Source organism: Delphinapterus leucas, chromosome X, assembly GCF_059928025.1.
Source record: "Delphinapterus leucas isolate spDelLeu-1000000601 "Yukka" chromosome X, BTC_Dleu_Yukka2, whole genome shotgun sequence".
Taxonomy (NCBI): Eukaryota; Metazoa; Chordata; class Mammalia; order Artiodactyla; family Monodontidae; genus Delphinapterus; species Delphinapterus leucas.
This window is the reverse complement of record NC_143150.1, coordinates 93,986,433-94,011,557: the sequence shown is the minus strand read 5'-3', so window position 1 is coordinate 94,011,557 and position 25,125 is coordinate 93,986,433. Positions and strand designations below refer to the sequence as shown.

Here is a 25,125-nt window from a genome sequence, read left to right as displayed (position 1 = left end):
CCTTTCATGAATTTCACCATCATAACTGAACTCTATACATCCTCTACCCTCCACCTCCAGTATAATTTAAAACTAACTCTGTTACCCCCAACTCTAGTTTTTGTTAAGTTTATCCAGATGTGTGTGCGTGTGTATTTGTACACAGAGAATATGTTTACTGATTTTATCATATCTTATATTCTAAAAGGAAACTTTGAAGGCTTAGAATAAGTTCATCTCATATCCCCGAATATTGCTCCACATCCAGCCATTGAAAGCATCGTTTTCAGCAAATTATTACATGCCGAAAATCTGTCTGTATTTTCTAAAGAACACAAATGAGTACTTTGGTTTCCAGAATAACTAACACAAGCTTCAGAATGATCACTAAACAAATGGGTTTCACTTGCTGAAGAGGAAATGACTATTCTACCATCTGGGGGGAAAATCTCCCATGATGATAAGACATATATGTTTCCAACAAATAAATGAAATGGAATGGGGGTGGGTGTGGAAGAGAAGGTTCAGGAAGTCCATCTCAGCTCGGGCAGACTCTCGGAACCAGTGAGCTCTGTGTGGCATGTGTGACGTTCATGTGAAAGGGGCAGCTGTTCCTGGATGAAATACAAGATTTTGTCTAACCTGTTTCTGGATTCTTCTGTCATCGTGAGAGAAGCAAGTACACCCCGGACTTTGATCCAGGCTTCTCTGGATTAATAGGATTGGAGGGAGAGGCATGCAGAAGGGGATACTAAGAGTCTGAAGAGGACTGGGCACTCCCGGTCTGCTGATTTCTGGGAGACGCTGAGGTCCTGCATCATAGGACAGTTTACATTCGCCAAATGCAATTAAAATTTGAATATTTTCTTTTTTTTAACATTTCGCCTCTACTTTTGTTGCTGTTCCCCAACACTGAGAGACAGTGATCTCTTCCAAGCAGATCGCTCAACTGGTCTTATCATTAGAGATCTAGTTTCCGCTGTATGCTTTTTTTTTTTTTTTTTTTCTTTTTTGCGGTACGCGGGCCTCTCACTGCTGTGGCCTCTCCCATTGTGGAGCAAAGGCTCCGGACACGCAGGCTCAGCGGCCATGGCTCACGGGCCCAGCCACTCCGCGGCATGTGGGATCTTCCCGGACCGGGGCACAAACCCGCGTCCCCTGCTTTGGCAGGTGGACTCTCAACCACTGCGCCACCAGGGAAGCCCCGCTGTATGCTTTTATGTGCTTTTTTTTTTTTTTTCCTGTATTTTCCACTGGCTTTCAGAGTTCTCACCAAACTGAGGGGCTCTGCCATATGGCGCCTGTTCCATGAGGTTGTTTGCGCAATAGCAGTTGTAGCAACAAGTAGTAGGCAATATATTTGAGAGATGGCTCCTCATCCATAGGCCTCTTCAAGCCCTGAGGCTGACCACATACAACACAAAAGGGACTTAGACAGTGAGCTTGGCTTCTGCTCATTGGGAAGTAAGACCAGAGCATTTTTCTTTTTTTCTCAGTTTCTCCCCACAGCTGAAATTTGGAAATGATGATCAGTGTGAAGCTGGGCTCTTAAATTTAAGTCACGCTACATCTTTACATTCACCAAACTCCTAACAGTTTAAGCTTTTTGGCCTAAAGCAGTTTCATGCATACTTTAACTAGACACTAGTTCCAAATTTCAGACTTATAAAAGCTTCTGAGACAGAGGAACTCTATTTGCCAATAGCCTAAATTGTACCAAACTTCAGAATTTTCTCCAACTCCTTCCAAGTAACCCAAAAGAACAAAAAACAAGCAACAACAAAACGACCACACATGTGAACATGCAAACACACACACACACTCTCTCTCTCTCTCACACACACACACACGATGAAGGAGGAGGAGGCACAAATTAAAATATAGCAAGATCCCTTAAGAAGTTTATATTTTTTATCTTTTTCTTTTTAATTATGAGATAGTCCCTAAAACGGAACATTTTTCACAAGTCACTTTCAAGGCATGTAAACAGCTGCCTTCTAAACTATCCTAGCAGAAATTAGCATGATGATTTGTGAAACAGATTAAAAACTTCCGTAGATGTTTCACGATAATTGTTAAGCACGAAGGACTGCATCACTGATTTGAGAAGTGTAGAGAACACCTTCTAACTTATATAGATTTGAGCTGAAGCGATCACTTTTCCCACTGATAATTAAATCCCAATATAGCTCAGTACCACGTCTTTGAATCACAAACAAGGTTTTGGAAAACCACATTTTAGCGACATAAGACAGATCCACTGTAGTACTAAAAATGAATGCCACTCAGTAGATAGAAACATTTCTGGCAGATCAGAGGCAGACAGCAAAACGCCCTGCACATCACAGCACACCAGGGGTTGATGCATGCTTGTTATGGGCCCAGCATGAGCACATCCCATCTGTCAACAGACCATTTCTTCCAGAACTATCAGAGAACTGGTGATACTGGGAGTCCTCCTTTCTTGGGAAACACACCCTTCCTTTGGATAGTTAGCCTATCATGGGCTGCTGTAGCACCGCCCTGCCCCCTTTTGTGAGTAGCTCCATTTCACCAGTTTCAACTCCAACCATCATATCCAAATTCCCTAGCTTACTGTTATTAAGGCTGCATGTAAAACACTGTCTTCTTTTAGCGACCATGTAAGAAATTGAAAAAAAACAGAGTCCTTGAGCAGGCTGATTTGAATTGCAGGATCTGACAATATGAGAAGTAACACACTTGATACTCTTGATATGCTCAGCCTTTGGGTTGAGAAATACATGCAGGTCCGCTGAAGAAACAAGGCATAAATATACTAGATATTTGCATGAACCACTTGGGAACAGTATTTGCACTTGGGAACAGTAGTTATTGATATAGGTAATAGAGAGTAATGTCCAAATGGCCAAAGTACTGCCTACCATGACAGAGAAGACAACTTTTTGAACTACATTCTTCGGCATGTAGTAGCAGATCAGCTATCAGAGTTCTGCTCAATAATCCCAGAAATGGATGGAGTAATCTGAGATGCTTTTTACAGGTTCAAAATAATAAAAATGACATATAAGCAAAGACATGGAGGTGATGATGGTGGAGAACAAATATTTAGTTTGGGGAGGACTTCTTAGCTCTAAGGTCTTTATTATTATTTATTATCGTGTAGCGCTTCACTGGATACAGCCACAAGGAGGTCAAATTAGCACCCTTATCAAGACTGAAAAAAACCTTTGTTTCATAAATTCATTAGTGTTTCAATCGTGTCAGGATGAGAATTAATTAGAGAGTAAGTAAGTATATCAAACACGTACAGCAGAAGTCAGAAAATAGCAATATAGGAACATGAAAATCTAGGTACCAAAAGAATATTTTAGAGTGATATTCTCTAGACAGGATTATTGGAGGGGTTTTTTAATTGTTTTTCTCTACCACATTTTCTTATTATATTTTTACAGTAAACATGCTTTCCTTTTGTAATAATTCAAAAGCAATAACATTTATTTTGAATTTCATACAAAGCAATGTCGGCATATATATTTATTCTGTATCAAGTCAGAGATACTGCTTAATTATATTTTCTTAGCTGCACGTGGGTTATACGAAATAGCTTAAGAAAGCAGCATTATTCGGTCATCACTCTGAAAAATTCAAGTATTACATCGTTTCCACAGTTGATAACTATGAGCCATCTCTTTCAAACAAGGACCATAATGTCGGCCATAAGATTTCCAGATAAACAAAGCGTCCTGAACTTAGCTCCTGACTGCCAAGAAACCCTGCCCACACACAGACAGAAAAGTGAATATAATTTCTAGTCATCTCCTTTGTCGGGAGAAACCTAAAAGAGATCGTAGTGTTCTGGGAATTCAGTCTCTGCAAGTCTTAAAGGTTAGGACAAGAAAGACAGAAGAAATCAGTCAAGATGAGCTACATATAAAAGCAAGGAACGCAATGAAGAATGTTTACTAAGTGCTGCTGATGGATGTTCAACAAATCACTCTATCACCATGCTACTTTTTCATTTCTAATTCATGTGTCTCTTTTTCCACTAGACAAATAGGGAAGCAAGGTGAAAAGGCTCATAAAACAAAATCTGAACATCAACATTTATGTATAAATGTTACCCGCATTATACCAAATCAGATAGATGTTTATTTCCTGTTTTATTAAACGATTGACAATGTACAGTCTATTATTTGTCCTTCTTGATATTATCACCCACAAATAATATCCAGGTGTCAACACTGTTATGTATATCAAAACTGACTGTTGCGAGTTCTTCTGTCTCCTAAGGGGATGATTTCTTCTGGTGAGGAACTTGGCTCTATGCTCGCTTCCACTTACGGAGGCAAGTGAGGGAGAGAGAGGAAAGACTGAAATTCAAAACTTCTGCCAGTCCTTCCGTGGGACTCCAGAGTGGGGTCCAGGGTAGGTGAGTCTTTGCCTGTCAGAGAACATCAGTGACATTGTGGACCAAGAAAATGATGCTGGGAAAACAAGGATCAGGGAGATGCCAGAAGAGTCTAAAGGCAGAAACATGGTGGGAGACTGGACTCCACAGAGAAATGTGGCCAGTGAGAAATCCCCAGGGGCACACTGTTTGAAGAGCAGCTTATTAGAATTAGAACATCCAGTATTCAATTCTAAGCTGTTTATGTTTTTGCAATTGAACCCCTTACCCACACTGTTCAAAACTTCAGTCAATTTTGCTGTACACAAATGCTTGGGGTGGTCCGAAGAAAATCAAGAGAAAGAGATGAATTTGAACCCAGGTTGACACAGAACAAAGGAAAGAAGAGAGTCACTGACCATGAATGTGAATGAGCATAAGTATCATGGAAGCAAGAACCATGAGCTACAAATGATCATGGGAATTGAAACCCAGTAAACTCACAGGAATTTGGGGGAGATCAATGGAGCTTCCCCATGAAAGATGGAATTTGAGACTTGACTTATTTTTATGTAAATCTCTAAGAGAGTGAGTTTAGCCTATATACAGGACATAATGACTAAATTTCAAAATATTACGTTAGACATGTTGCAAATACTCTATAATGTGAAGTCTAGGGCAGCATTAGTAAAACTATACACAGGTTTTTGTATCACATGAAAGAGCCCGTTATTTTAATAGAGGTATTTAATAAATCAATCACAAATGTTTTTTTCTCTATTGGTTTTGTTAAACTTTTCACCAAATGGGCAATACCACTTCATCAATAACCTTCCCAAATAGGTTTAGAATTCTCCTTTGATAACAGTAAAAAAAAAAAAATTCTCAGAATGGTTGAAATATACTTATAAAATACATATGCATCATTCAAGGATGAAGGAGATTGTCTGAGGGGAGGATCTGGAATTCATATGTGGAAAACACCCATAGAGAAATCTTCAAATCCTTCAAAGGCTGGTCCAGGCTTACCTTTACATGGTAAATCAGACGCTCTACTTCATTCACTTTGTAGGTCTCCAATCCTAGCTCCTTGGATAATCTTAAGATGCGATTCTGAGTTGGGCCAACATAAGATCCTCCAAGGTCCACATATTTAACTTTTTGGTTCTGTTTTCCCATGGAAAAAAAATAAAAATAAATATATGTAAAAATGTTATTCGTAAGATAAAAAAAAAGACAGCCCTGAAATAAGCAAATTGTCATTTCATAGGTTCTAGACACACGTTGAGGTGTATCCATAGAAAACTGGATTCTGTTAGCAACTCTACTTCAGTCATGCAACTTAACAGTTATAGAATCATTCCTTAATGTAAAGCAAAACTGATTGACCTTGAAATAGGCAAGAGACTTCTGAACTCCATCATTCTCAATACATACCACAACGTGCTTTGGGTTTTAGTGGCTTAGATTTGTAAGCTGTGAATTATTGATGAATTTCTCTTTACTTAGCATTCCAGGCTAATTTTGAGGCACCTAATGCTAGAGGAAAAGCGAGAAAGGAAATGACCACTTCTTTTCCTTTTTTTTTTCATTGAAGTATAGTTGATTTACAATGTTTCAGGTGTGTAGCAAAGTGATTCAGTTTTATATATATATATATATGTATATATATGTATATATGTGTATATATACATATATATATATTCTTTTCCAGATTCCTTTCCATTATATGTTATTACAAAATGTTTAATATAGTTCCCTGTGCTATACAGTAGGTTCTTGTTGGTTATCTATGTTATATATGGTAGCGTGTATCTGTTAATCCCAAACTCCTAATTTATCCCTCCCCCCTCTATCTCCTTTGGTAACCATAAATTTGTCTTCTATGTTTGTGAGTCTATTTCTGTTCTGTAAGTTCATTTGTATCATTGTTTTAAGATTCTACATATAAGTGATATCACAGGATATTTGTTTTTCTTTGTGTGACTTTCTTCACTTAGTATGATAAACTCTAAGTCCATCCAGGAAATGACCACTTTCTTTGTGGTTAGCTCATCCAGACATTTGAAAGATAGCATTAGGGAATATTTGGTCCTAATTCAAACCTTTGAAACTGCTCTTATGTTCAGTAGGAAGTTTTCTATATGATTATGAATTAGCTTCACTTGAAACAACTAAGGACCAACCTTTGAAAAAGAGTGACTAGAAAAACTTCCTATGTTTGAACATGTCCAAACATAACTGGATTCCTAATAGTCAGGGACACCAGATCAGGTCCTCCTCTTCTGTTTTTGTTTGTTTGTTGACTATATAGTTCTCTGACTAAAAAAAAAGGGAACATACACTTCACAGGGCAGTGGTCTTTGTTTTATTCACTAATGTATTTCAAACACCTAATTATTGTTGCAATCATTTATTGGGCAAGTGCCAAGTATCATGAGGTGAGAAAAGGGACAGAAGAAAAGGGTTGAAAAGGAAGCAAATTGAGAGGCTGTGGAGGGTAATTTTCACTCTCTTAAAAAGAGTCAAATGAAGTTCAAGACCTTCAGAAAGAAACAAGAAACTCAGCTTCAGTGTCATGTTTCTCCAGCCCATCATTATTGTCTTACCCTGATGGTGTAAGTCCTGCCTCCCACACGGTCCCGGGCTTCCAGAACAATCACATTCAGGCCAGAGTCATGCAGGAGTTTGGCTGCTGTCATACCTAGGAGAAAATACAAGAAAAAATCAGAATCAAACACTTTACAGGGACTCCAGATCAGCTCCTCATGTTAACAGCCAATGAGAAAAGCCCATGTTAGCTCATACACATGGCTTATCATCACGCTCAAGTTATTCAACTTACAGGTGGCTAGGGTTTCTCAATAGAGATCCAGAGTCCAAGTCTGGGAAACCAACTGCTATTTCTAGAAAGAATAAAAGGGATTTCATTTTTGGTAAAGGTCTCAAATCTTAAAAACTTCTTTGGGGCTTCCCTGGTGGCGCAGTGGTTGAGAGTCCGCCTGCCGATGCGGGGGACGCGGGTGAGTGCCCTGGTCCGGGAGGATCCCGCGTGCCGCGGAGTGGCTGAGCCCGTGAGCCATGGCCGCTGAGCCTGCGCGTCCGGAGCCTGTGCTCCGCAACGGGAGAGGCCCGTGTACCGCAACAAAACAAAACAAAACAAAAACAAAAAAACTTCTTTGGTCACTATATCAAAATGTCTATCTTTAAAGACTAAATTACATGATTATGTGACTGACAACATGAAAGAAAACACAAAGCCACACAAAAGAGAAATGTATAAGCCCCAGCAGACACAGGACGAAATGGAGCCACTGACTTCATTCTCAAGGCAAATCTGAAAATCCGGTAAATTGGGGAGTGGGGGGTAGAGTCTGCCTTCAAAACATGTGAAAGGACCTAAGCTTTACTATTAAAACCGAACTTTTAGAAGTTGATGTAAAGTTTCAAAACCAAGGACATAAAATTCAACCCACTTAATTGTCCTAATTCCCCATATGATCCATCACTGAAGAATGAAATGACTCCATTCATTCATTCATTTAATTATTAATGTCGTCAAAAATACTTATTGTATGCCGACTACATTTCCACCATCATGAGTTCAACTTAAAAAAGAAAAAAGTTTTATTGAGGTACATTTACATACAATAAACCTTACCCAATGAGTTCAGTGAGTTTTGATAAAGTATAAAGCTTAGCGTAGAGTTCGAATATGTAGTTTTTGGTATAAGTACATCCTGAATGTAGTTTTTGACCTCACAGATCTTAAAATTCTGCATCTTTAACTTACAGAGTTTTCTCAGACAAGAGAACTCTGGTGCTCTTACCACAATAAACTGAATTTGCTCAGTTCCAAATACCTTACTCGTTTGCTTTATGAGACCAAACAAAATCAAGGAAATGACAAGATGCTGTGCCTTACAGATAAGTGAAACCGTTTCTATCCCGTCTTTTAAAAATAATAGTTCTGGGACTTTTAGATCACACTAGTGTGAAAAAAAAATGATTCCCATAAAAATAGCTAATATTCATATAGTGCTCACAACATTTGAGATGCTAGTCTAAGTGTTTTAATGTATATTTTTAATGCTGTGAGAATTCAGTGAATTCTCACAGCAATCCAATAAAAAAGGTACTATTGATATTCCCATTTTATGGCTGGGGAAACTGAAGCACAAAGAGGTGTCCAAAGTCACATAACGAGCCAGCAGCAGAGCCGGGCAGTTTCGTTCCAGTGTCCGTTTCTGTAACCACTACGAGTATTGCTTTTCACGGGGCCTCAGAGCCATTCTTTTCATAGACCGCATCTCTCAATTTTTGTTTCAGGGAGAGATTACATTTCAAAAGATATTTTTCACTTTGTTTGGACCAACGTGTTTTTAAAACACATTTGTAGGGACCTCCCTGGTGGTCCAGTGGGTAAGACTCTGCGCTCCCAATGCAGGGGGCCCGGGTTCCATCCCTGATTGGGGAACTAGATACCGCATCCACGCCACAACTAAGAGGTCCGCATGCCACAGCAACGATACCACGTGTCACAACTAAGACCCAGAGCAGCCAAAATAAATACATAAATACATACACATTACATAAGTAGAATATTCTAAAAAAAGCACACACACTTGTATCTTGTGGTTTGATAAGAATCCATGGAACATAAGATATGAGCCTACCGTAAAAGCCACAATGAAAAGCCGAGGCTTCATTCCCCCTCTCTGAGCTGCCCTAAAAGAAGAAACCTTTTTTTTTTTCTTAAACAGTCTGATGTGGGGCTTCCCTGGTGGCACAGTGGTTGAGAATCCACCTGCCAATGCAGGGGGCATGGGTTCGAGCCCTGGTCCGGGAAGATCCCACATGCCGCGGAGCAACTAAGCCCATGTGCCACAACTACTGGGCCTGCACTCTAGAGCCCGTGAGCCACAACTACTGAGCCCGCGCACCACAACTACTGAGACTGCGCTCTAGAGCCCATGCTCCGCAACAAGAGAAGCCACCGCCATGAGAAGCTCGCACACTGAAACGAAGAGCAGCCCCCACTCGCCACAACTAGAGAAAGCCTGTGCGCAGCAACGAAGACCCAACACAGCCAAAAATAAATAAATTTAAAAAAAATAAAGAGGCTAATGTGAAATTCCATTATTTGAGTTAATCCATCTTCCGATCCCTGTCCTTGGGTGCAAGGCCGGGACTTCCAGTTGGTGGTGGGGTGATGGTGCCAAAGTCCACAGCCCCATGAGCAATGTGCACAAGCACTGCAGAACCCTAATTTAGAAATACAGGGCTTGGATTTTTAACTCCAGTTTCCTAATTTTACCTTTATAAGGAAAAAACAAAGAGAGAGAGAAAAGCTTTCTATTTAGAGTCAAAATTGCAGATGATTCAATGCTGTTTCTCTTATCAAGCATCAGTTCAACAAATGAAATATGAAATAACATGCAGCCATAGTAATAGCTGCTATCATGGAATTCAGATACACTTGCTGAGCATGTTGAGGCTTAAACAAAAGGGCTCAGAACGAAACACAACATCACTCATACACACTAGCATTTTATATTCCACAAAAGGTACTACTGGGTAAGTGCAGTTACCCAATAGTATCTGATGCTAAACAGAAACATTTACTAAAACAAGCCAGGGTCTTATCAAATCATTGAATAGAGTTCTTTATGCTCATGTGCCTTAAAAAGGCATAAATAGAAATTACAAAAATATCTTTAAATAGGGCAATACGAGAATATGTTGTTAGAAATACCTCACAACTTGTCTCACTCATGCTTGTTGGATATCAACTGACAAAAACTGATTTGAAAAATAATTGACGCAAATACCAATGGCTTAAGAAAGTCCCTTCAAGTTTAGGAGGAGGGAATTTTAGGAAACTGAAGAAGAAACTGAGGAGTTGGAGTCTGGCCCGGAGCTGATTAAGATTGTTGAGATGTATAAACAACAAGGTCCTACTGTAGAGCACAGAGAACTATATTCAATATCCTATGATAAACCATAATGGAAAAGAATATTAAAAAAAGAATGTGTATATATGTATAACGGAATCACTTTGCTAGACAGCAGAAATTAACACAACATTGCAAATCAACAAAACATTCTAAATCAACTCTACTTCAATAAAACTTTTTTTATAAATAAAATAAGATTGTTAAGATCTCAAGGGATTCCTTAGTGATGACTGGCAAAAGGACTAATGGTTTGATTAATCAAAGAATAAGCAAACAACTAAGTATCCAGAAGCGCCCCAGCTTACCACAGGGTTGTTTCCCAAGAGTTCATGTTTATGTCAGTCATTTGGAACTCTTTTTTTAAATAAATTTATCTATTTGTTTATTTTTGGCTGAGTTGGGTCTTTGTTGCTGGGCGAGGACTTTCTCTAGTTGTGGCGAGCGGGGGCCACTCTTCGTTGCGGTGCGCGGGCTTCTCATTGCGGTGGCTTCTCTTGTTGCAGAGCACGGGCTCTGCAGGCGTGCAGGCTTCAGCAGTTATGGCACGTGGGCTCAGCAGTTGTGGCTTGCGGGCTCCAGAGCGCAGGCTCAGTAGTTGTGGTGCACGGGCTTAGTTGCTCCGTGGGATCTTCCCGGACCAGGGCTCGAACCCCTGTCCCCTGCATTGGCAGGGGGATTCCTAACCACTGCGCCACCAGGGGAGCCCCATTTGGAACTTTTAACACATTTTGCCATAAAACAAAAATATGAGAGATGGTACATTCTCTGGGAAGTCTGGGAATTTTAAAATGCAATACTATTGTGAAAAAAAATCATAAAGTAGCAGAATTACATTTGCCCTAAGAACACTAGACAGTGTAATTGGCACAGTTGAAACAGGCAATCATTTCCTGACACAATGCAATAACAGCTAAAAAAAAAAACCCCACAGTAATAGCAGCCACCATCATAAAGCATTGAGGATTGCTTTGCTGTGTGAAGAAACAGCATTTCATACATAATGCTCATCGGATTTTCACCACAGTGCTGAGAGGTATTATTATCCTCATTTTAAAAAGAAAAAATGGAGGTTTGGAGACATTCACTGACTTGCCATAGATTATACAATTAGTAAATGGCAGGGTCAGGTTTCAGCCCCAAACCTGAACTCTTAGCCACCACCCACGGACCAAAAAGGAAAAATTTAAAATGCAGTAATCTATACACTGATTGATGCAAAGTGTTTTAAAACATTCTGCTCTCCATCTAAATAGAAGAATCTTAAAATATCAGTTTTTCTCTTAAACAGATATTTAATTTTTGCAACTAATTTAGAAACAAGCGTATAATGACTTCCTACTTTTAAAAAGCTAATTAAACTTGAGTTTAACATGCAGGATCATTTCACAATGATCATTTGGCAACTTCAGAGGCAGCCCCTATGTGTCCCTGACAGGCCCTTGATAAGATCATCTCATTTGTTACCTCTAAATGGTGCAGGATCCGTAGTATTTTGGCTCAGGGAGTCTCCTTCGGATGGATAAGCAAAGCATGGTACACCTTACTAATGGTAGACTAAAGCCTAATGCCATGAAATGATCAAAATATTTCATCTCCCTTCCCAGGTAATTCACTTGGAAAATGTTTCATCAAAGTGATGACTATTTCAATTAAATTATTTGGATACTTCAATTTGGATTAGACACTCAAGTTATTTAAAATACCTAAACATCAGTGGTTTGCAGCTTTATTAACATTCTGTGCTTCCAGTTTTGTGCCATGGAAAAGGGCCGAAGAGTAACACACTGTAGGAGACTGAAAAGTACACAGTGCAGGTAACAAAGGGGCCTCTTCTTGCTTTGTCGATATGTCTCATGTCCTTCCTATCAAAACCTGATCTTTAACAGAATTTGTCAGCATTTTCAAATGCAAAGTTAATTGTTTTGAAAACATTATGAAACATCAGTACTTCAATATTACATAAAGACTTTTTCTCAGTTTAAAGTTACCAAAAAAAAAGTATCGTGTTAACCGAAACTGAGAAAAAAAATTCACTGTAACTTAAAGCATCTCTACCCTTATAACACTGGTAAACCATATAAGCACTCCCTCAGAAAGGATAAAAGCCAAAAGTATGCAAACAGCCCTCATCACCTCTGTCACTTCTGACAAAGCAAATGGTTTTATGCGAAAATTCTAGAAACAACCAAGTGACCTTCTGATCAAAGAACTGGAATTCTTTGGTGTCTCTACAGAGAATGCCTTTCCAGTTATTTAACACAAACATGCACACACAAACAAAAGGGTCTGGGGAAAAAGAAAAATATCACCAATCTGAGATTAAATTCATTAAAGGAAAGCGGCATTTGTAGGTAGAATTCAGACGTTGATTGTTGAACTCTTCAACACAGAGTAGAGGCAGGTAAAGATATCACTGAAAACAGGAACATTTTATTCCAAATGTTTTACATATAAGAATTTATCCTCCTAACAACTCTATGAAGTGGGCAGATGTAAAAAGAGAAGCACAGAGAGGTCAAGTAATATACCCAAGGTCACACAGCTGGCCAATGGCAGAGCCAGTATTCAAATCCAGACAATCTGACTCCAGATAACAAACATGGCCAGCAGCCTTTACTAAAGGGTGAAACACTGAACGCCTTCCATAGAACATCACGAACCACATAAACATCAGGGTCACTGCTAGCACATACCATACCTTTGTGTAAATGACAAGAAGGTGTTACAGGGAAGAACAAAATCTGACTGCATGCTGGATCTGTTTCTTTTACTTTAACCTTTGCTTCCCATTGCTTTTGTTCACTAAAAGGATACGGTCTATACGTAATGGCCTGCCTCAGGGAACCCTGCCCCTCTCTGTGAATGTTAAACCAAAGTGCCTTTGTTCAAGGAAACATCCTGACCCTGTCCACCTGTGAATGGCTGCAAGAAAGAAGAAATTAACACATTCCCTCCCTGAGGCTGGCCATTCCAGGTGATATTTGCAAATGGCCTTTTAACCTTACTTCCTCACCTCCTCCCCCTCTTTGTTCTATAAGAGAAACTGGCATCCAGACCCCATAAGATGGTTCTTTTGTGACACTAGTCTGCCATCTTCATGGTTTGCTGGCTTTCTGAATAAAGTCGCTATTCCTTTGCCTCAACACCTTGTCCCCCGATTTATTGGCCAGTTGAGCGGTAAGCAGAGCGAGCTTGGACTCCGTAACAAAGGCACACACTCATGGCAGGTGAATTTCAAAAAGGCATCCTTTCTTTGGGTGAATGCAGCTCACATCGGTGCTTGGCTAGCAGTGTGGGCTGGATTACAACCCCTTTCATGGCATCAGCCTGAAGCTTATGCCGTGGCCTTGAAACTCAGAAAACTTATTTCCTGAATGATAAGAATTTAATTATCTAGTCTGTGTCCTCGATGCTAGTACACAGTTGGCACTTTCATGTTTGTTGAATGTATTCATTTAATACCCTGCAGCAAAGATGACATTTAATTACTTAGTCAAGAAATAAACAAATGGCTGAAATGGTGTCTATATAAACATAATATATTTAATATAGTATAGGAAACTAAAATATTGACACACGTTGAAACTGATTTCTTCTCGTCACACCGGAAATGGTAAAGGGATACCCTTGACTTTTTCAAAGAAAAAGAGCTGGAAAGAAAGCCAGCTAACCAATTATAATAACCACCTGATATTTGCACAGCACTACAGTTTCCAATATTCACACACATTAAGTTCTTAACAATAAGCCTTTCAGGCTCTCACTGTTATTCCTATTTTTCAGATTAGAAAATGGAGTCTGGGAGAGATTCAAGAGCTTGCTCAGCGTTACACAACTAGCGATGGCAGAGCTCGGTCTAAAATCCGGCTCTGTTTTTGTGAACTGTGTGTTCTTCATTACTCACATTACTTCCTGTAACATACAAGGGCCAATGTTGTTAAAAAAAATTCTCAAAGCATGCCGAGTTTTAAAAATAGAATCTTTCTTTATTAACTTTCTTGGAAAGACTATATTGATAAAAACCACCTGGAGTCTGTCAGTGCCCAAAACCCTGGGACCAAGACATTTACAGGGAGATCTGAAGACATTTAGAGCGTCGCAGTGCCCTCTAGGATACCGCCATTGAACTACTCATTAAGAGGTGCTTTGGGCCCCGCCCCCTCGCCTGGGTCTGGGGCCCTGCCAGACGGCGGGCGGGTAGGGGCGCCGAGAGCGGGGGCGGGGCTCAGTGGTCGAGTGACGGCCCGCCTCACCTATTCGGGGCCCGGGCCGCGGCGCGGTGGGCCCCGTAGCCAATGGGCGGGGGCGGGGGGCGGCCCGGCCGACGGGGAGAGGGAGCTCGCTGCTGGGGGACGCGGGGGGAGGAGGGCGCGGGGGGAGGAGGGCGCGGGCCCCCAATCCGGTTCCATCCGGTTCTCCTACCGCCCCCGCCGCGGGTCGCAGCAGCTCGGGCGGCGGGAGGAGCGGCAGCGACCAGGCAGCCCAGCTTCGCGAAGGCTCTCGGCGCGCCGCGGCCCGCAGGCACCCGGCACGCGCCCGCCCCGCCGCCACGATGCCCAAGAGGAAGCTCAGCTCCGCCGAGGGGGCGGCGAAGGAGGAGCCCAAGAGGAGATCGGCGAGGTTGTCAGCTAAACCGGCTCCTGCAAAAGTGTAAACGAAGCCAAAAAAGGCGGCAGCAAAGGATAAATCTTCCGACAAAAAAGTGCAAACAAAAGGGAAAAGGGGAGCAACGGGAAAACAGGCTGAAGTGGCTAACCAAGAAACTAAAGACCTGCAGAAAATGGAAAAACTAAAAATGAGGAGAGCCCAGCTTCTGATGAAGCAGGAGAGAAAGAGGCCAAGTCTGATTAATATCACACACCTGGTCCTATCAGTGGTCCCTGTTTCCCTTGTACAATCCAGGGGAATATTTTTATCAACTATTTTGTAAATGCAAGCTTTTTAGTAGCTCTAGAAACATTTTTAAAAAGGAAGGAATCCCACCTCATCCCATTTTTTAAGTGTAAATGCTTTTTTTTAAGAGGTGAAATCATTTGCTGGTTTATTTTTTGGTACAACCAGAAAATAGTGGGATATTAAATATGGGAGGCTTTGATTGTCTTGGGTGTCAGCTTAACCTTCCACAGATGGAGGGTAGCTTTTATATCCCATAATACAAAGCATACTAAATGGCAGTTTGGAGTCAGTTGTGCATTTAATGTCTTAAACACTTTAAATTACTTCTCTTCCGATGTGGTTTTTGGTAGAATTGTTTCCTAAAGCAAACCACTCACCCCTTGGTCTTGGCTCTCCTGGGCAGATTTTTGTGCACTCTGTAACATCTTTGGTCGTGGTAGTCCAGTTCTTCTAGTAACTGTTAATGTGCTGTGAACGATTGACAATTTGAGTATGTAGTGTATGTGATATTAAATTGTGAATTAGTGGGACTTACAATGTAACAGCATATCAATATTTGAAGATATTGGTACTTGATATCCTGTGAAGGAAAATTTGCCCCCAAATTTTAAGCTGGAAAGTCACTGGAATAACTGTTCAGAAAAGAATAACAACTACATGATTTTTTAGGTTTTTGGTACGTATGTTGAGAATTGTGTACAAATTGAAATGTCTGTGTACCGATCCTCAAAACAACCAATAAAATCTCAATTATGAAAAAAAAAGAAAAAAAAGGTGCTTTGGCCAAACAGTTCCTCCTCAAGTCCAGGCTAACTCTTTCCTGAGAACGCACCGATCACAACTTTCCTGAACACTGAAACAACACATGATATAAACCAAACATATCAATGTGTATGTACTATCACTTTGATCACTGAGAAGCAAAGTCTAGAATTACGTTATTCACATCTTGCCCCCAGATATGAAAAAGACTCCAAGCCCTCTTGGAAGCCCTTTGCTCTGTTTTCTCTTAGACAGTCAAAATATACAACACAAAAACAAATGGCAATAGCTTCTAAAATAAAGAAGACCTTTGCTGAAGCCTCAGGCCATGTGATGATTTAGGCTCTTGAAAAGGAGAAAAAAAACATCAAGCTTTCATGAGTTGCCATAGAAACCTTTCTCCAGATGCGGCTGCTTCTGAGATACTACAATGAGACTGCCTTCCAAGGCCTTTCAAAATACATTTAAAACCATAAAAATTGTTTCATCACGCTTTACATGTAAATTATTGCATTTCCCTAAAATGTCAGCAATCATAATGAGCCTCGTTTCATAGCCAAGCTCTTGTCTTTTTTTTTGTCGTGTGAAAGGAGTGGGTTCTCTTTCGTGTATTATAATCATGGTAGACAAAATTTGTTTCCGCTTGACCTCAGTATGGTCTCCCATGAAAAAAGGAGACAAACCCAGGGCTCCCCTGGTGGCGCAGTGGTTGAGAGTCCGCCTGCCGATGCAGGGGACACGGGTTCGTGCCCCGGTCCGGGAAGATCCCACGTGCCGTGGAGCGGCTGGGCCCGTGAGCCATGGCCGCTGAGCCTACGCGTCCGGCACAACAGTGAGAGGCCCGCGTACTGCAAAAAAAAAAAGGAGGCAAACCCAGCAATTACAGCCTTGTCTTTCCCAAATTTGTGTGTTATAGTCTTCATTTTAAAAATTGTTATATAAAACTAATCGTTTAATTCACCTTTTGGAAATTCAATGGAATATATATAAATAAACACACTCCTTTAAGAATACTGTTTTTTAGGTATTGAAAATAATCATATGATGCTACAATAGTTTCCTTGACTGTGATTTAAGGGTGAAATATCTCTGCCCTCCTATGGATTACCGACATGATTTTTATTTATTTATTTATTTTACCAACATGATTTTTAGAATCACAAACATCTTTAAGGTAGAATATAAAATAGGAGAGATCCATTCCCCCTTTGGTTCACCCACTCCCTAGATCTTAGTCTCTGAAAGAGCTGGGTGTTACAAACGCCCAGAAGAGGGTCACAGGCCTGCTGTAGAATACTTGGAACACTTCTTCAGTTCAACATCTCCTTTCACCAAAAATGAGATGATTAATTTGGAATTCTAGAAGAACAGAATAAAATGTGGACATTGCCAAGGAAAAGAAATCTGGATGAGATGTGACAAGTAACTGGAAGAAATGAAGTTACAAAGCAGTCATTTGGGAGCCTAGTTTGGAGCCTGGCCCAGGAGTTTTACTTTGCTGCTGAAACACCCTTGTGAGCCAAAGACCAAGGCAGTCAGCGGTGTGCAGAGTAAAAGGAAAACATAGCCTCATTCAAGGACAAGGCAGAACATTGTCATTCTGTAGAAAAACTCTATTCCAAATAGGTCTAATGGGCTTTATGACCTTGAACAAGAGTCCCCACCTTTCTGGGCCTCACTTTCCCCATCTGTAAACTGAATGATTAACCCCCTTTCCATTCTGTGATTAATCTACATGAGACAGGACAACAATTTTAATTAACCTGGAATTTCATTACATAGGTGGTGTCTTCATAACTCCAAAGCATTAGCCCAAAGTCTGCCCTGCGGAGCATGAAATTTGAGTGACATCAATAGGTGTTAATAAAAAACATGTGAATTTTGTTATAATAAAAGCATTGTGATAAAAACAAAACAAAAAACCAAAAAAACCACGTGATTTTTGTGCTTGTTGTACGACAAGAAAATGCAGATGCAAACAAAGCTAGTTAAGGATAGGCGTGCTAAGGTAATTAGAGGCAGGAGGTCCCGATGTCTGTGGCTTCCTCTGAAATGCATCAAAAAAAAAGAGGGATTGATAAAGAGAGGGATGGATAGATGGATAATACGGAACAAAGCAAATATAGCAAAAATGTTAACTGTACAATCTACTTGGTAGGTATATGAGTGTATAATTCCTTGAAAATTCTCACAATAAAAAATTCTGGAAAAAAAAAGTTAAATCGGGTGGTCAAAAGGTACAAACTCCCAGTTATAAAATAAATAAGTCATGGGGATGTAATGTACAACATAGTGACCAGAGTTAATCAGACTGTATTGTATATTTGAAAGTTGCCAAGAGAGTAGACCTTAAAAATTCTCATCCAAAGAAAAAAAATTTTTGTAACTATGTGTGGTGATGTATGTTAACTAGACATATTGTGGTGATCATTTCACAGTATATACAAATATTGAATCTTTATGTTGTACACCTAAAGCTAATATGTCAATTATATATCACTTTTTTTTAATGGCTATAAAATCAAAATTATGAAGATGATTATTTGAAATAATAGGTGGGTTTTCTTAGATTATATATATTTTTAATTGCAAAATACTTAAGGTTTGCCCAACTTAAAGATGAATGGGGCCTCCCTGGTGGCACAGTGGTTAAGAATCTGCCTGCCAATGCAGGGGACACAGGTTCGAGCCCTGGTCCGGGAAGATCCCACATGCTGTGGAGCAACTGAGTCCGTACGCCACAACTACTGAGCCTGCGCTCGCTCTAGAGCCCATGCACCACTACTACTGAAGCCCACGCGCCACAACTACTGAAGCCCGTGCACCACAACTACTGAAGCCCGCGCACCTAGAGCCCGTGCTTCACAACAAGAGAAGCCACTGCAATGAGAAGCCCGTGCACTGCAACGAAGAGTAGCCCCCGCTCGCCGCAACTAGAAAAAGCCCGCGCAGCAACAAAGAACCAACACAGCCAAAAAAAAAAAAAAAAAAGATGAATGAAGCATTGTTTAAGTACAAATGTTTGCTGACATTTTCTGTATCAACAATGGTTGTTAGTAACGTTACCAAGCTGCTGTAAAATAAAATAAAAATAAACACACACACACAAAAAGTTAAACTGGTTTCTATCCAGCTGGACGTATTGCATACCTCCATCAGGAGATACTATATACTATTTACATAATTTCTTAGTCTCTATAACTTATTGGGGGACAGGAGATGGAAGTGATTTTCTCAAGGGCAGAAATGTCTCCTTACATATTTTGGGAAATACTACCTAAAGCAACTGGTCCATTTGGTCAATTTGTAGCCATTGTGGCTACAACTGGTGGTGGGTTGGTCACAGAATCCCCTCTCAAAAAAAAAACCCTCCTCTCTTCCTCTCTACAAATCAAACATTCTCAACCACGCTACTGTCCTTAAGCTGCACGTTATCAAGGAGTTGATATCCAAGCCTAACGTGCTTCTAGAAGAGAACGAAGCCTAACAGGCAAGGCACCACAGGGGTGGGAAGAGGGTGACTGTAATATACATATTTGGAAAGGGAGCTTCCTGGGAAGGCTGGAAGTGTACTTAGTTCCACCAAGTGAAAAATGGTGAAACAACAGTGTAAGAAACTATAAGTTTCCCTCTTTCTTCTTCTTTCAAGACATGCAGTGCTGCAGGAAGGCCCATGGGCTTACCAGTTTAGAACCTCTGCTCTAAGCTATCTGGACCTCATCTCATTAATGGGGATATGGCTTCAGCAGAGGTCACCATTTTCTTGGGTTCCTACTGATTCGTCAGCTCCTTGCATGGCTTCAAAGATGGCAGCTCTTCCTGTTCCAAAGCAGGGCTCTTCATCAAACCAGTAAGGAAATCCCTAGTTTTCATTATATTTACAATGTAGGGATAACTCACAAACCTGAAACTAATGAATGACCATATCCTATCCATTTTCCCAGGTTTTTTTCTGACTCGTAACTTGGGCCCAGTTATTTGCCCAGGAGTCTGTGTCTGAAACCTGGAATTTATCCTTGAGTTTTCCTGATCCCTTGTCCCATCTTACCCTTAATGCCCTAAAGATCCAGCATGACTTCACCTCTGCCAACTTTTCTAGCTTTATCCTTCTGCTCCCCACCCTGTACCTTATACTCTAGCAATATTGAATCCCCTCCCCCTGTGGTTCTTTCCATATCCCACACTGTTTAGTGTTTCCAGGCCTTTGTTCTCCTGCGAAAATTTCACTTAATACCATCTCACCCCCCCAAATATAGCTCAGGCTCTAGACAATTTGCCCTACCCAACTGTCTCCCCCAAGGTGTGTTATGAGCCCTGAGTCACAGTTGCCATAGCAATGAATAATTTACCCCTTATTAGAGCACCTACAGTAAGAATGAGGAGACCAGGGCTTCCCTGGTGTCACAGTGGTTGAGAGTCCGCCTGCCAATGCAGGGGACATGGGTTCGTGCCCCGGTCTGGGAAGATCCCACATGCCGCAGAGCGGCTAGGCCCGTGAGCCGTGGCCGCTGAGCCTGCGCGTCCGGAGCCTGTGCTCCGCAACGGGAGAGGCCACAACAGTGAGAGGCCCGCGTACCGCAAAAGAACAAAAAAAAAAAAAAAAAGAAATGAGGAGGACATGGTGGGCCAGGAGGAGGTAGGCTGAGGCAGAATTTGCATCTAAATCCCCAAGAATATTTTGGGAGCTCTATAATTTTGAACTTTTCACTCAAATTATTTTTGGAAAGAGGCTTTTCCTGTTATTTCATACCAACTGTTTGGAGATAGGTTGAAAGCTCTCCAGGTCTGGCCAAAAGCCACCTTGTGGTTTGATAAAAGGCTTCCGGAAAGCCAAAACAAGCTGTCAATGTTTGTGCAGACAGGGCCTCAAATGGAGCTCAGATGAAGTTACTTGTGTGTTCATTAGGTTCAATTCTTTTTAGGGAAAATTATACTCTCAGAAAGAGTAAAAAAGGATCACTCTAAATCTCAGTGAGAGGTCCTGGACTCAGTTGTTAGGTTAATATCAGAAGAGGACCTGCCACACAAAAATGAACACTAGTGCCAAAATGTATAGAAAAACAGAATATCTGTTGCTGTCTGGGCAAATTATTTCAGGGGTATCTGTAGCTGGGATCCAGTTTCCTCATTCACTTTAGGACATCTACTCAGTTACCCCAAATCAAAAACAAATTGAGGTGCTTTTAGTCAGAATATCTAGATTTCATTCTGAGCAGTGGGCCCCAACCCTTACCAATCCAATTGTCTTAATTAATGCCTTGTGTGAAATTGGCTTTGTATCACTTCAAAAAGGAAACATTCATCTTTCTGAAAAATTAGACATCTCTCATATTCAGGGTCTACCATTGATTAAATTTATCCCCTCCTTTAAACCTCAAGTTCCTGACCTGTAAAAGAGTGGAAGTATTTACTCCCTACCTTATCAAGTAGTTGTGAAAAGAAATTGAGGCAAAATATATAAGGCTCTTAGAACATTGCCTGTTGCATGGTATATACTCAACAAATATCTGTTCAATGAATGGATCCAACATCTTAGGAAGTATTTGGCTTTGAAATTGGAAGAATGAGGTTCTGACCCCACTTTGCCTCTTAGGCACTGTGGAATCTTGGGCAAATAACTTCTGAACTCCTCCTAATTCCAATCTGTAAAACAGGGATGTACCTTGCAGGCAGAGTTGAAACAAAGATTATGTGTGCAAAATTACTTGCATATATTGGGCCTGCTGTTGTCATATAGTGATAGGCAGGCTGGGCCTGCCAGGGAATTAATCATGCCTCTGCTTCCTTAAGTTCCACCTCCCCACAAATACTTATTGGCAACTCAAGCCTTTTTATAGCATGTCTCATCAACCTTTGATTCAGTATAGATGATTTATCTATAGACCCACGTCTTACAATATTGGCATAACATCCCAGGTTTTATTATTTCTTCAAACTGTGCATCACACAAAAAATGACTGGGTCTTAAACCACCTTCTTTTTAACCTATAACAAAACAAATGGATAAATTGTATCATAGATTGGACAAATGCCCACTGACCATAGCAGAGAAGAGGTAAAGCAATTTTTTCTCTGTTGATAACATTTTTATCATGGACTTGGAGCAATCTAAGCAGCTATCTTTTGTTTTTTTTTTTTTTTTTGCGGTACGCGGGCCTCTCACTGTTGTGGCCTCTCCCGTTGCGGAGCACAGGCTCCGGACGCGCAGGCTCAGCAGCCATGGCTCACGGGCGCAGCCGCTCCGCGGCATGTGGGATCTTCCCGGACCGGGGCACGAACCCGTGTCCCCTGCATCGGCAGGCGGACTCTCAACCACTGCGCCACCAGGGAAGCCCAGCAGTTATCTTTTGATTAATCATCCTCGGGAAGAATATTTTAATATCTCTTTTCTAAAATTAAGACTATTATATTTGACAGATACCTTCACGCAATTAAATGAATAATGTTTTTGAACCGTAGTATGTAATTTCCCACTGTCCAAAATGGCTATTTCATGCCTTTTCTTCTTCAACTTCCATGACACCACCTCCCCTGCCCCCAGCCCTCTTCGACTGATGACTCTGCTTCATTTTTTATTGAGAAAATAAAAATATCATCTTTCCATAATAAATCCAGCTACATACCTTCACCTGTGCCTGCGTGTGCTGCTTTCTTTACGTCTTATGACTTAAGTGAAGTGACTTCTTTAAGGAAGTCAACCCTCGCCACTCTCTTTGGATCCTATTCCCCCCAGGGCTTTGATCCTCTAATCATATACTTTCTTTCCTGCATCATCAATTTCTCCCTCTCTCCTGGATCACTGTCATCGACACACAAACCTGCTCTGGTATCTCTCATCTTCAAAAAACCTAACTGGCCCAATATCTCCTTTTAGCTGCAACCCCTTCCCTCTGCATCTCTTCATAATACTTCTTCAAAGAGTTATCTTCACCCATTGCCTCTATTTCTCCACTTCACTTCAGTCAGGCTTTCATCCCTACCATTCCACCTAGACTACTCTTTTTTGTCAAGGATGTCAGTGATTTTCATATTGCAAACCCAGTGGTCCAGTCTGGGTCCTTAGATTAATTGTTCTCTTAGCAGCTTCCCCTCTTGTCCTCCTTCTTATTCTCTCTCTCTCTCTTTACAATGTCTGTAGGATCTGCCTTAATGTCTCTTTTTTTGGCCGCGCCGTGCAGCTTGCGGGATCTCAGTTCCCCAACCAGGGATCGAACCTGGGCCAAGGCAGTGAAAGCCGAGAATCCTAACCACTAGGCCACCGGGGAACTCCCTTGTCCTCCTTCTTGATCCACTGTCTTCACTTGTTTCTGGGCCACACACTTCCTTGGGTTTCTTCCTCTCTAACTCTGCTTCTTCTCAGACTCCTTTGCTGGATTTTCTCCTCTTCCCAGCTTTTAAATGTTGGAGAGCCCCAAGACTCAGTTCTTGGATCTCTCTCTTTTTTTTTTTAATCATTCTTGGGTGATCTCACTCAATCTTATAGACTTGAAGCTTCAAGCTTGATATAGAAATTGCCTACTTAATTGTGCCTTCAGCTATTTAATAATCATCTCAAACTTAACATATCTCAAACAGAGGTCTTGAGTCCCCTCCACCAAACCAGTTCTTCTGCAGTCTTTTCCACCTCAGTAATGGTACCACACTTCACCCAGTTGTTCAGGCCCAAATCCAGGAATTATCCTTGTTCTTTTTTCCCCCTGGCCACTCCACCCTCCAATCAATACATCAGTAAGTCAACTCTACCTGAATACAACCATTTCTTAGAACCCATACTGCTACTACCTTGGTCTAAGATGAAAGCATCTCTCCTTTGGACTATTGCAATAGCCTTGCAACTGCAACTGCTTCCACTCTTACTTCTCTGTTTTCAATTTACATAGGGTAGAATATCCTTTAAAGCAAAATCAAATTCAAGACATTTCCCTGTTTCAAATCTTCCAACGACTTACATTGCAAAGAGGTAATCCCACCTCATTACTTAACCTATAGGGCCACATATGAATTCACTCTTGCCTACGTATCTTGCCTTAGTACCCACTTCATCCCACTCCAGCCATGCTGATTTTCCTTCTCTTCCTTGAACACTTTAAAGTTGTTCCCACCATAGGGGCTTTGCATCAATTGTTCCCATCTCCCGTAATACCCTTTTCCCTGATATTTACATGTTCAACATCTCTGATCTCAGCTTATACCTCACCTCTAAAGAAGAGGTATTCCCTGACTCTGCTCCATCACACCATCTATTTTATTTTTCATGGATTACTTGCCACTGGCAGTACTTTGTATGTATGTATGTAGGTAGGTATTTATTTGGTTGATTTATTGGTTATTTACTGTGTGATCCTCCTCACTAGATTATAAGCTCTGTGAGGGCAGGGTCTTAGTTGTTTTGTTTCCTACTTTATTCCCAGAACCTGGGAGAATATCTGACATGTAGATAGCCTCAATAAATATTTGTTGCTGGCATGAAACAACTCAGACAAGTCAACTAGTTCAGCGGCAAAGAATGAACAGGGGCTCGTTTTGCAAAGAACTTACTCTAGTGGGTTCATCAGAATGCATATCTACTCAAAATCTGATGTATCACAAAACTTATTTTAATGTCAGTGTGACCATTTGATCACAAGTGCCCTTTAAAATTTTCAACCCCAACTTTTCTGTTCCAAATATCTTTTTAATTACAAACTTATTCCAAAAAATTTGCAAGGAAAAAAGTGTCAACATAGAAATGGAGTCTTCCACCTGGAGAAGGATTCATACAGGTCTCCAAATATCAACAGTACAATGTCAGCTCCACAACCTGCCTGCCTCACATCTAAAGGCCACAGAGTTTCCTTTAATCAATAACATAGTCTGGGCACCCATCAGAAAACTAAACTATTTCCTCAGCCGAAGATCACTTGAGCATCTGATATTTTAAAAAGGTATTTTAAAGGCTTTGTTAATTATGAATTCCTCTGGGGCATTTAAATATTAAGCCTGCACCATTAGGTTGTGCAACAGAAAGGTACCTGGTCTATGTTGTACCAGCTACTTACAGAAGTTTCTTATACATTAAATGTGTTTTAATATTATGCTCTAGCTAAAATTGTGTGTGTGTGTGTGTGTGTGTGTGTGTGTGTTTAAGTACCTTAAACAAACTCTGTACTCCCAAGCTTTGGG

The 25,125-nt window shown here is 40.8% G+C and overlaps 1 protein-coding gene and 1 pseudogene across 2 annotated transcripts in view; one reads left to right on the top strand and one right to left on the bottom strand.

Annotated features, from left to right (window-relative positions):
* Positions 1-25,125, bottom strand: part of MAOB (monoamine oxidase B) — a 114,227-nt gene that overhangs the window by 62,795 nt on the left and 26,307 nt on the right. The window contains exons 1-3 of one of the 2 annotated variants that reach the window (XM_089904600.1): positions 7,194-7,247; positions 6,958-7,052; positions 5,378-5,515 (exon numbers count right to left, since the gene is read on the bottom strand). In XM_089904600.1, coding sequence (XP_089760726.1) covers positions 5,378-5,515; positions 6,958-7,050 — 231 coding nt within the window. In that variant the 5' untranslated portion in view covers positions 7,051-7,052; positions 7,194-7,247. Of the gene's footprint in view, positions 1-5,377; positions 5,516-6,957; positions 7,053-7,193; positions 7,248-25,125 lie in introns of those variants that run through there. The other variant, XM_022556309.2, reaches the window with a different exon arrangement.
* On the top strand, positions 14,692-15,352 carry LOC115804060 (non-histone chromosomal protein HMG-14 pseudogene; annotated as a pseudogene).